The 12918-nt window shown below is 44.7% G+C and overlaps 1 protein-coding gene across 2 annotated transcripts in view; it reads right to left on the minus strand.

The window, feature by feature from the left end:
- Window positions 1-530: 530 nt before the first annotated feature.
- SH3GL2 (SH3 domain containing GRB2 like 2, endophilin A1) overlaps window positions 531-12918 on the minus strand; it is a 180595-nt gene continuing 168207 nt past the window's right edge. For both annotated transcript variants that reach the window (XM_081104269.1, XM_081104270.1), the window contains exons 4-9: window positions 12129-12272; window positions 10912-11045; window positions 7922-8080; window positions 6067-6170; window positions 4209-4339; window positions 531-2091 (exon numbers count right to left, since the gene is read on the minus strand). In XM_081104269.1, the coding sequence (XP_080960395.1) occupies window positions 1892-2091; window positions 4209-4339; window positions 6067-6170; window positions 7922-8080; window positions 10912-11045; window positions 12129-12272 (872 nt within the window). In that variant the 3' untranslated portion in view covers window positions 531-1891. The remainder of the gene's footprint in view (window positions 2092-4208; window positions 4340-6066; window positions 6171-7921; window positions 8081-10911; window positions 11046-12128; window positions 12273-12918) is intronic.

Genomic DNA, 12918 nt, shown 5'->3' on the forward strand with positions numbered 1-12918 from the left:
GAACATCTTTATTTTCTCAGGAACTTTGGAAATATGTATTCTGTGCACAGTGTTTCCCTATCCCCACTCACCCACATCCACTTCCACCCAACCATCCCCTATATATACACTAAGAGAAAGGAATGCTGCCTTTTGACCAATTTGCATTTCCTTGTGTATTCCTTTCTCTTTAAGCATGAACGAAACCAAAGATGAGTTGAAATGATATATTTATTTGCCCCTTTGAACATGATATTCTTCTGATAACACCACTCATGATAACTCCTTTAATCTCTAAAAGACTTCCTGGTCCCACGTTCCCATCCTCACTGTAAAAATCTCCTCCTTCCTGGATTACCAAGAAGTTACCAGTGTCCAGGCCAGCTTACTTCTAGTGATGGGACTCTCCCTGCTTCCAGAGAAGGAGATCTAAGCTTGGAACCAGGTCTGGTTTGCTTGTAGCGGAAAACAATGGAGAGTGAAATAAGCCTCAGTCCAGGCAGTGTTGGACCCAAAGAAATAACACAAAATAAAGGGCCAGAGCCTTTGGGTTTGTCTTCAGCAATATTTATTGGAAACAGCGATGCTTCCCGTGGTAAGAGTTTATACATTAAGCAGTAAGATTTGCCTTTCACTCCACATGATCCACTACCGCAGGTGGCACGTCTGAAGCAGCACATTAAACCTCTGAAAGAATCTGTACAGCTAGATAAATAGAACTCTGGATAGAACTTAACAGGACTTGAATGACTGATACCCAAAACAAAACAAAACACCACCATTCAAAAACTGACACACAGCACTGTGCACACGAAAGGAAGATGAGATAGAAGGGACAGATAAAAGTGATGACTGAATGGGGAAACAGGTTTGCATATGCAGCCACACTTCTTAAACTACTATGCACAAACATCATCTTTACTTGGTCCTCACTGAGGGCAGAATATGCACAAATGATGTTCAAAGAACACAGGTGAACGTGGAAAGAAAAGGTATGTACTGTTTCTTGGTCTATGAACTAGTGGAAAAATGGTTTCTAGTGGTTTTCTCCTTGTGTCTCTGTGCCAAATGGATTCACGAAACACACAATTTGTAAATAAAACAGAAATGAAAGTATTTGTTCTCCCTTCCCTGTACCTTCAGAAATGCCCTAAACACACACACACACACACACACACAGTTTCTTTACAGCAGGACATTTAAGCTTGGAAACAGATCTCTTCCCATTTCCTCATAATAGAGTCTCCTCTTGTCAGCCCCTCCCACAATACGTGGATTGATAACTATCTTAGAAATAAAACGGGAGTCCCTCTGGCTTGAACAGCAGGGAGGAAGGGAAACAGGCTGTGCCTCAGAAACAGGCATAAGTGGGAGGAACAGAGGTGAATGTTTTCAGAGAAGGCTTTGAATCCACACGCAACACTTTCCTGGTGGCATCAAAGGACTAACTCAGACCAGAAGGCAGTTTGCTGGTGAGGGAGGCTTTCTTCGACAAACTCTGTGACTCACACATTTGGGAAGGGACGATATGAAAGCAAACCCTTTCTCCTGTTTAGATGGAAAACCTGAGACCTGGAGAAGGCCCTGGGTGATAGATAATACCTTCAGTAGGATGGTTTCTCTGTGCTGTGGCTCATGGTCATTAGTCTAAGAAGCCGCAGTCTCCTGAGAACTGTCTGGCTGGTCTCAGGTGGTATTTTAAAAGCACATGCCATGCCCACCAGGCGGAGAAGATACCATCCATCACCGTGACTCCTGTGGGATCACACAAGTCAACCAAAGGTACTCTGTGGGGCCGGGTGACCTGGACCACTGCGGCCTGCATTGGGATGTGTTGGAAGCAGCATTACCAAAGCAGTGGTTAAACTGAACTATCCGGGTCAAGAGGAGATGAGCCAGCCAGCATGACATACTAATGGGGCAGGGCAACCAGAATTTCCACATAGTTGATGGGGAAGAAGCCTGACTGGCCATGAAGCATCCCCTCGTACCAGTTCTCATCAATCTGGTTAGTGAGTGTGATGATATCACCCTCTTTAAAACCCAATTCCCCTTCATTTTCAGGTTCAAAGTCGTACAGAGCTCGGCAGCAGGGCTGATCCATGGGGACACCTGGGAGTCAGAGCAGGAGAGAAGAACACAGAAAGACAAGGGGAATGTAACTCACATATGCACTGCCCGCGGCGCCCGCCTGCTGACCCCTCGGGTCCTCCCTCACTCCTCTTGCTGCGAAGCCTCCTCTTGCTACCAGCCCCAAGTGTCGCTGCCTGGCAGCTCCCTCTACAGTCTTCAGGGGCTTTCTCAGATGCCTGGAAGGTGCTGGGTTCCTATTTTGTTTCCAGTAATGAAAAATGCCCACATCCATTCTTGCGATGTGTACAGCAGAATTTATCAAGGCTTGCCTTCTTGACAATGCCCAGTGATGGTAGACCCAACGACTCAAGGCGTTTTTAATGAGATTTAGGTTCATAAGCTAGCATGGCCAGAATTCTGTCCATGTTAGCACTTTTAAACCTCTGCACGTGTGAAACAGTACAGCTAATTACATGGATGATGCTTTGCAACCTCAGAATAGCAGTACAATTCTCACTTATTAAAAATAAGTACTCTAACCACCATATAAAACACTGGGTTCAAGTTCTAACTCTGTGGCCTTGCACAAGGCACTTCTCTCTGTGTTTCTGTGTAACAACTTCACAGTACTATCATATCTACTAAATGAGATGATGTAAAAATTATATGATTTACACGTTGTAAACTATTGTGTATATCAATGTGAGGAGTGCATCAGAGCTATGACATCTATAATAATAAAAGCATAATATGTTAATTAGACTGGATGTCCTTCCAGACGACCTTCTGGACGAAGCCAGGGCTGCGAGGGAAGTCCGGGTCCCAGGTGCCTGCTAGCAGCCATAGGGAAGCCCAGGCCCTGGAGGGAAGCCCGGGTCCTAGGTGCCAGTAGCTGGGGGAAGGAAGGCTTACTCTTGCACAAATTTTGTGCATTGAGCCTCCAGTATTAAAATAATGCACTAGACCTGGATTAAGAGAATAAAAAGAATGGAGTCCTGACCTGGCCAGGGTTGCACTGGCATGTGTTGCAATGTGGAATGCAGCTCAGTTGGTTGGAGAGTTGTCCCACACACCAAAAGGTCATGGGTTCAATTCCCGGTCAGGGCACATACCCAGGTTGTAGGTGTGATCCCTGGTCAGGGTGTATATGGAAGGCAACTGGTCTATGTTTCTCTCATATCAATGTTCCTCTCTCCCCCCTCTCCCTTCCTTCCTCTCTGACATCAGTAAGAACATATCCTCAGTTGAGGATTAAAAAAAAAAGAAAGAAAGCAGAAAATTAACAAGTCTCTGAAAGAAGAGTAAAATATGCAGTTGGTTTCGAGCAGGAAGGAGCAAGTTACACGTAACATACATGACTAGTCCTTAGGACTGGCTAACTTCTAAGAGCCACTGCTGCTTATACCCCACACAGAGCTCTGAGCAGCAGATGTGGACACAGAGGCACAGAGCTCCCACTGTCATCACAGACCTCCCTTTCCCTCCACAGTCTCCTGAAAGCATCTCATAAGAGGTGTCCTGCCGTAACACAGCAAGCACTGAGGATACAGGGAAAATAAAAGGAAGCTGCATAACTTTAAAATTCATATCCAGTATGAGATAGTTTCCACTTCTTCAATCCAGCAAATGTTAAGGCTGAACCTCTCTCCAGCACCAGATTCATCCATATGCTCCTGTGCCTCAAGAAATCCAACTGAACACATTCTTGGAGCTGCTGCCTGTGGTTATGTGCGAGCGTATGGGGCACACACTGCCCACGGGCATTCAGTCTTGTGCATGCTGGAGCCACAGAGACGGAAAAACAGGAAAAAAGATGCCACCCCAGCACCAAACTGGCATGTTAAGATGACCTTATGACCACAAAGGAAGGTCAAAATCAAATTAGGCCAAAATAATTAGGAGGTTAAGAGCTTATGATGAGAGTTAAGCAAAAAAAATAATTTTATAGAGAAGAGGGAAATAGAGGAAAAGCCGTGGCCAATGAGAAAAGGAGGCGCGCTTTTCAGAGCTTCTACCTGACAAAACCATCCCGTAAGAAATGTACTATGACATATTTTTATGCAGCCAGATTAGATTGCTCCTAGGATTTTTGGAAAAGTGTCAACGGGATGTATCCAAGGCCCATGTAGTGGGGGTTGTGGGTCTCAGCCCCTTACCTGAAGGCTTGGGAGTGCCCGCGTGGGAGATGCCTCCATTGGGCTGAGTATTGTCTCCAATGGGAAACTCCAGGCTCATCCGCGGTTTGGGCTGATATTCCCTTCTAGGCTGAGATGAAGCTTCTCTTATTCTGTGTGGAAAAGGAAAAGGGGAGAATAGAGAGTGTGCAACCAATTAAGAAGCAAAAAAAAAAAAGGCAGTAAAATCTAACATATGCTTAGGTCACCCACCAATCTGCCCTGTAGCATAGGGGAAAACGAGAGGGGCTCTCAGATTTCTCATGTGTATGTGTTTCTGCTTCTGGTGTCCCTCCATGGTCACACCCTCCCTGTCTCTATCCTCTCTCTCAATCCCTCCCTCCCTCCCTCCTTCCCTTGTTGAGCTCACTCTGCACTGTGCTAGGGCCATAGAGATGAGTAAGACACAGTGTTTGCCCACAAGACCTACGGTCTGTAGGGGAGACAGAACATAAACAACTGGTTACCATAAGTGAGAGTAAGTGCTGTAGAGATTGGATGCAAAATGCTGCAGGAACATGGGGTGGGGTGGGGGAGTCTACCTGTCCATGGGGAAGTTGGAGAAAGTCTACGGACGAAGGTAAAAGATGAGTACGAGCCATTTACAGATGAAGGATGGAAAGGAGGATCTGTGTGCTCTGAGAACAGTGAGCAGTTTGCAGAATAGGAAGTGGGAATGAAACTTATCCCCTAAAGAAAGTGTAGAACAGATCTGCAGAGGTGGGTAGAGCTTAGAGTATGGTGGCAGCAGACTAAGAGTGTCTTGGTACATATTCCAGAGGAAAGAAAGGAAAGAACATTACACTCAACAGGTGTCACTAAGACACGCATTTCTTTAGTGTGTCCGAGTGCCTGGTTTTAATCGTTCTAGAGGCTTCAGGAGGTTCCACACATCTCTACCAGGGTGCACCGAGGAAAGACGCACACTCTAAGCACTAGTCAGGGAAGACACGGAGCAGGAAGAGGTGGCCAGATGGACCCAGTGGGAGCAGGTGAGGAGTTTCCATGGTGTAAGCCAAAGATTGGAGGCGTCATTGTGCACTGAGCCGACTCATCGGTGATGAGTGTCTCATCTGGCCACGAGCTGAGAATAGAGGCTGCTGAGGCAACACTTTGATGCACATACATTTAGCAAAATCATCCTTCTTAATCTGGCTAAATAAAGTAACACATATCATAGTGCAGGGCCACTACAGACAGCTGAGCAGGCTGTCCCCAACTCCAGGGAGCCCCATTCACAAGGAAAACTACCACAGTCCTGCGGTGGGCGCATCAGAGGATGGGGAACAGGCCCATGAAAGCAGTCCTCTTGGATGGACTATGCCACCATCCAGAGAAACAGAAGGTGTGAAAGATACAAGCTCTCAAACAGGTTATGCTGGATCACGGACCCCATCTGGACCAGTGTGGGACCCGGGGCTAATGATGGCAGCTCCCTGAGCCTAGGCTGGCTCATCTGTTAGAAACGGCAGACGATCCTCAGCCTATAGGGCTGTTATACGATTGATGATGATATGCCTTTAGTACCCACACAGAATAGCTGATCAATAGGATGTTCTATTATCAACGGAACATCCAGGTATCCCATTGGTGGCAGCCAAAATATAATCCAAGTACTGACCTCTCATTCACATGAGATTAGATTCAACGCCACCAAGTAAAACAGAGCATAAGAAAAAATAAAATCAGAACAAATGATCCACAGGGTGCCCGTGTAAGATCAGCATGAATTTTGGCAGAAGTTTTTCTTCAAATGTATTCTCTCTCTTATTTCCATTCCTTTCCACATCATTTTATAGCAAGAAAATGGAGGTGTAAGATGCAGGGAACGGTCGAATACCTTTCTTCCAGTCTGACGGTGACTTGCTGCAGGATCTGGACTGCCTGCTTGTGGTACTCCAGCTGGGCTTGGACGAGCGCAGAGAGCTGGCTCACCTGTTCAATCTGCAGATCAAGGGGGAATCACTCCTTAGTTCCCAGGTTACTGACCGTAAGCAGCTACTATTGTCCTGTGCATATGACAGAGCCCCCCTGACACACAGCCCAGTGTCTGGTGATACCCAGGACCATGTGGGGAGCCAGGCGAAGACACAGAGCTTTACAGGCTCCTAATCAATTAAGGATAAGAAAGCATCCTTATGCTTGGGGACTCCAGTGCTATAAGGAAAAGCAACATTATTCAGAATTCTCCTGAAGATCACTTAACTCTCATCAAACGGGCACATGCTTAGCTAGGACCTTCTGAGTAGGGTTTGGTTTATTTTACTGATAACTTATAAGACAAAAAAAGTATTAACCAAAGGATTCATTGTTCCCTACACTTTTCATGCTAAGTCAATATTAGTGCTGTTCGATCAGGCTATCAATCCCCAGAAGGAAAGTAGGGGAGGGCGGGGGTAAGGGGAAGAAATCAACTGAAGGACTTGTATACATGCATATAAGTCAAACCAATGGACATGGACAACAGGGTGATGGGAGCATGAGTGTGCGGGGCGGGAGGGGGGGTGGATGTTGGGAGTTAATGTTGGGGGTTAATGGGGGGATGAGGACACATTTGTAATACCTTAAACTAATAATAAAAAAATATTAGTGCTGTTAATATATAGAAACGTGAATACTGATTTCTCACATGAGGCACCATGGGAGGCAGTGTGTGCTACAATGGAAAATCTTTTGTCTTCTCCAAGCCTCATCAGTAATGTAAAAGGGCTGGGTCAGGTGACATCTGGCTTCATTCCAGCTCTACTATTCTAAGCATACGTGGTGACTCTTCACTTCATCTCTTGTGCTGTGATCTAGCTGAACCATGGCCTCCGAATGCACAGAGGCCATGCTGCCCAGGAGTTTTGGGGCGGGGTACAGCCCGGGGTGCAGGTCAGGGGCACTGATTCAGGTCACCGCTCGTCCCATGAAGCACTCCTCTTCAGTAGGTAGCGGACACAAGCTGTTTCATGTGAACACAAACATACACTGTCTCGGGGTAATGGGAAAGTGTGGACATGGTCAACATGTCTCCCCTGTCACAGTCAGTGGTAAGCACATTCAGACTCTGCAAACATCTTGGCAGACGTTAGTCAGCAAGTGATCGGGCCAGAGGCTGCGGGGAGCAAGGACAGGAAAGCTAGGTCACAGGTTTCCTACATGAGTGGATGGAATGTAACTTCTAGAGCGGTGAAGGATGATTTAGTGCTCTGTAAATGTGAAAGCAGCTTTCAAACCATCTCATCTACGCCCCAAATGCAGTATCTATGCTACAATCATCGATATCAATGGAAATTACCTCTTGAAAGAAAATGTCAATGTTACTTCCAAACACAAAACATTTTAACTCTCTTCTGAATGCATTTTAGTTGATATTCTTATACAACCTGAAGTCAATCTGCCCTGCATTTCAACAAACCACTTTTTTTTTTTAGCTATTGGACTGATACATGGGTCATTAGAAATATTCTTATCTCCCCGCTATTGGTAAGATCATTAGTAGAAAAAAATGTAGTTAAATCAAACTACAGAAATACAGGTACAGGGGAAAAAAAACTTACCATTTCTAATCTACCTTATAATTTCAAATGATTTAAAAGAAACGACCATCTACTGAAGTTCTCACCACGTAGTGTGATCAGACAGTAACGTTTTCAACGATGGGACCCGTGAGCACATTAATCTTGTGCCTGGATGGAAGGAGAGTCACTCACGTCCATCTCCAGCAGATTGAACATGCTTGACTCAGCAACTTCTTTAGACTCGTCAAATTTCTCCAGGGCTTGACGGATCTCTTCATCTGGGATCTTGCCTTGTCGTTTCTTCTTATAATCAAAGTCCAGGCGTCGACCCTCCAACTTCTTCAGGTGATGCTGAAAAAGTCCAGGGCAGGAACGTGCTTTGGAAGGACTCAGGGAAAGGCCTATTGAGAGCTCACCTCCCCATCTGCCTGTTAGCTTCCAAAATGAGGCAGGCTACGTTCTAAAAGGTGTCACCAGACAAGTAAAAAAGCACGTGTCAGTGGGAAAATGCTTCCACAGGCTAAATGTGGGGAAACATGTTTTAAAATAATTAAGAGCAAGAAAGAAATAGTGGGAAATAGCAGTGCCTATTATTATTATTATTATTATTATTATTATTATTATTATTTTGCCCTCACTGGGACAAAGCCAAGCTGGAAGATGCCTTTCCCTTCCATGACAGAAGCGGGGACTGTGTGTACATGCACAGGGCCCACAAGTCCCCAATGTCAGAAGAAATGGTATCTCATGAGAAGGCAGGAAAACCCCCACTTCCCTTGAAATGAAGTAAGAATGGAATTCTTGATTTTCTGACCATATTGCATTAACACTAGAAAGGACTTATCTATGAAGTCATCCAATCTGTTAGAACTGCCTTATTAATTGCTTATTTCAAATGTGGATTACTGATCATCTGAAGTAGCATAGCCAGGGCGGGGGCCTAGGAATCTATATCTTAACACTTAGCCTCGTTGCCTGAAGCAGCTTTCAGGGAACCACTGGTTAGTTTAAGTCGCCCCCTTACAATCACAAACCCTGACTTGGAAGGGGCCTTCGCAGAGACCTAAGGCCCCACCCTGCACTTGGACCTCTCCTCGAAGCATCCCTGCCACATGCCTGTCCAGCCTCTGCCCAACACCTTTAGTGACCAAGTGAAAAAGTCACTTCCCAAAGCTGCAAAGTATTCTTTTCATAAGTGCTGCAGCGTTCCATGCTTAACGGGCAGGAGAAATGGCTGCAATTCCCTTGATCTAGACCCGTGGTCAGCAAACTGCGGCTCGTGAGCCACATGCGGCTCTTTGGCCCCTTGAGTGTGGCTCTTCCTAAGCCTTAGGAGTACTCTAATTAAGTTAATAACAATGTACCTACCCATATAGTTTAAGTTTAAAAAACTTGGCTCTCAAAAGAAATTTCAATCGTTGTACTATTGATATTTGGCTCTGTTGACTAATGAGTTTGCAGACCACTGATCTAGACCAAGCATGTCAAACTCAAAGGCTAACATAGGCCAAACAAACAAGGTTTAAATTTATGTGGACCACAAAAAAACAAAAGCTTCAATTTTCATAGAAATGTAGGTTTATTTAGATAGAGACATGCTGAATGTAAAGGGCTCAAATAAATGAGTCATCGTTAACATAAAATAATAGAACATTTTAATAAAAATTAATAATTTTTTCTTGAACATTAATTTACCAGACACTGAATAACTGCACAAATTAATAACTGTAATGCAAATAAACCTATTTTTCTTGTTCTCCAAAAGCAAAATATTTCCTGTTATGCACACCAAACAAGCCTAATGACGTGGCAATTGGCTGCTAAAATATTCGCTGCTAGTATTAGTGGCAAGAAATGGTGCGCTTGCATGTAAGGCGCATAAGGGAAATGAATGCAACACGATTATAGTCATCAGTCATTAGCAAACGTTGTAGTTTGTTATTAATAATTATGTATAACAGGTGACTGTAAAAATTAAGTTACGAAATTTTTATTAAAACGTTTCTTACATACCGTTATATTGGCTGGGCCGCAAAAATATTCATTGTGGGCCACATGCAGCCTGCGGGGTGCAAGTTTGACATGCTTGTCCTAGACCTTCCCTCCCATTGCACACCCTTGCCTCAATCCATGCTCTGACCCAAAGCTAAATGTTTGCTCCTTTGGGAGGAAAATTTTTTTTTTAAATATATTTTATTGATTTTTTTTTTTAAGTGAGGAAGGGAGAGGGATAGAGAGTTAGAAACATTGATGAGAGAGAAACATCAATCAGCTGCCTCCTGCACACCCCCCAATGGGGATGTGCCCGCAACCAAGGTACATGCCCTTGGCCAGAATCGAACCTGGGACCTTTCAGTCTGCAGGCCGACGCTCTATCCACAGAGCCAAACCGGTGAGGGTGGAGGAAAATTCTTGTAAAACATCTGAACTTGTGTCAGCTGTAGGGCAGTGTTCTGGAGTCAGTTGTATTTTAGGTTGAGAGTGAGTCTACCCCTTACTAACAGTGCAACCTTGAGCCAGTGGTAGGGCTGAAGGAAATTTAGGCCAGAAGAAGGAGATTGAGGAGACTTCAAGGTATGGCAGCTCATGACACAGTAAAGGAAATTAAATTTCAGACAGTTCAACAAATATTTGTTGAAGGAACGAATGAGCAAACACTATACACCTAGTCAAAGGTAAAGCTCATTGAACTTCATTTGGAATAGCTCAACTTTCTACATGTTTTACCAAGAGAACAGTGTGTACCCTTTCTCAATCCTAGCAACTGTTATGAAAATATGAAAACACGTGTTTATAGAGTGAGAGAATAACTATTTAAGTTAACAACTAGTGCAGATAGCACTTTAGAGGATAAAATCAGCCCAGAAAACCAGAGAACTAATAAAATTGTTTGTCATCAGGGAAAGGATATCCTCCTACTGGAGGAGAAAAGCTTAAGAAATCTTGAAAATTAAATGTGGAGAAGTCAAATGTCACGGCCATGAGTGGCACGGGCATCGTAGTGGGACAAAAAGTCTTGCATTTCTGGTTTCTCTCATTTATTTTGCTGGGCTGCTTTGCAATTCACGTGCCCAGTGCTGACAACGTGCACAGTACGTTCAAAAAAATGTTCTCTAAAGAAAAAGGGTGCCTCACCTACACAATCCAAACTGCCCACTTCCCAGAGGACCGGTGACAGGTACCTGGATCTCCCTCAGGTCTTTGTCGTGAAGGTTCTGAAGGGGGTCAATGAAGTTCTGCTTCACCTCCATGTCCAAGGAGTCTTTCACCTCTGAGAGCTCCCGCATGGCCTCCCCCACCTCACCGAGCGCAGGGCCTGGAAGGGGAGAACGAAGCTCTTGTACGTTACAGAGAACAGACGTAGAATGCATTTGCACGGACAGTGCCCATCACAGAAGAAACCCCATGGGCCCTGAAGACAACCGAGATGAGAGACAGTATGGAACACCTTCCAGAGAACAATGTATCTTCTACCTACGGCAGTTCATACAGGCAAGACTCCGTGCCCCCTAAGAGGGTGCTATCTCTTATAAAATTTGGAAACCATTTGGGAAGCTCCCTGCCCTCTCTTCTAATTGCCAGCTTTCCTGGTTAAGGCCAATACATTTCTCAGGAGCAATAAGCAGGGTACAGCCAAAAAGGCCATCATTTGCTAAGACCTCACATCACAAGGGAATGAAAATGGAAGGTGTTCAGTACGGCAGCTGAGGGCCAGAGGATAAAGGAATAAACCCATCTCATCTGAGGTAGGAGAAGTTGGCACCACATATGCCCTAGCTGGTTTGGCTCAGTGGACAGAGTGTGGCTTGTGGACTGGAGGGTCCTGGGTTTGATTCCAGTCAAGGGCACATGCCTGAGTTGTGGGCTCAATCCCCAGTAGGGGGCAGGAAGGCGGCAGCCAATCAATGATTCTCTCTCATCATTGATGTTTTTCTCTCACCCTCTCCCTTCCTCTTGGAAATCGAGAAAAAATGTGTAAAAAAAAAAGAAAGAAAGAAAAAGAAGTTGACACCACATACAAAAGAGCAGAGATCTAAGAGAAAGCTCAGGGGGCACTGTGTTAATTCATGTTCACTGGGACTGTTTGCTCTGCCTCAATTTCCAGTCACTACCAGAAAAACTCCAGAGTAAGCGTCCAGGCATCTGGAGATGGCAGTCAGCTACTGTAAAGATTGGCATCTCATCAGAGAACAAGAAAACAAATAAAACCCCACAACAAACCACACTGAAAATGATGAAACAACCCTGAAAACAAATTTTTTTTGTCCCATGTGTACAAGACCTAAAACTGAGAATGGAAATATAAAATGGCGTGACTAATTTCCTAGGAAGTTTCTTACTGGCACCAAAATCCCCATGGACAAACGCGTGAGTGAAAACGTGAGAGAGCACTCATTACCAAAGTTGCAGTCATCTCCGAGCTCTCTCCCGAACTTGAGCATGGCCTCTGCCAGCAGTGCTTCCGCCTGCGGGTAGCCGGGCCCTTTCTCCTGCCCACGGATTTTGGACATTGTGTTGATCATGCTGAGTTTAGCTCTGGAAGCTGAAGGCAAAGAGAGAACAGACTTTTTTTTTAAGTTTTTTATCTTTATTGTTGAGAATATTACAGATGTACCCCTGCTTTCCCCCATTGCTCCCCTCCACTCAGTTCCCACTCCACCCCAGGCCTTTACCACCCTTTCAGATTAGGCCGTACAATAAAGCAGAAACAGGGCTGGATGAAGAATCAGGCCTTAACCAGTCTATAAGCCAGCTCAGCTACTAAAAACTGCACCTCCACCTTCCTAGCTTCAGGTTCTTCATCGATAACGTGTGGAGTCTGATCCACAGGGAGGAGGGGGGTGGGGCGGGGGAAGTAGAGGTAGACACAGGCATAGGCATATATTTTTTAAATCACTAAACTCTCTCAAAATCTACTGAGGAACAAATAGCAGACAACAGAAGTAACAAATGGAGAGAAGGAAAGGAGACCAGTGGAGATCAAAGAAAGAGTAAGGAAACCACACATGTGGCTAATCACTTCAAATCCTGTGTTGGCCATTTTCTACTCTACAGATTCATTCCTTTAGCAAAAGCTGGTTGTTGATCTGTGCTTATATCTTGGTTCTGTTAAGAGTTGTCTTCTGGTAAGTAATTACCAAAAGTAATTATAATGGTTTTAATATACTGTGGCTGATTTTCATATTCAT

This window comes from Myotis nattereri, assembly GCF_964212035.1.
Source record: "Myotis nattereri genome assembly, chromosome: 12".
NCBI classification, from domain to species: domain Eukaryota; kingdom Metazoa; phylum Chordata; class Mammalia; order Chiroptera; family Vespertilionidae; genus Myotis; species Myotis nattereri.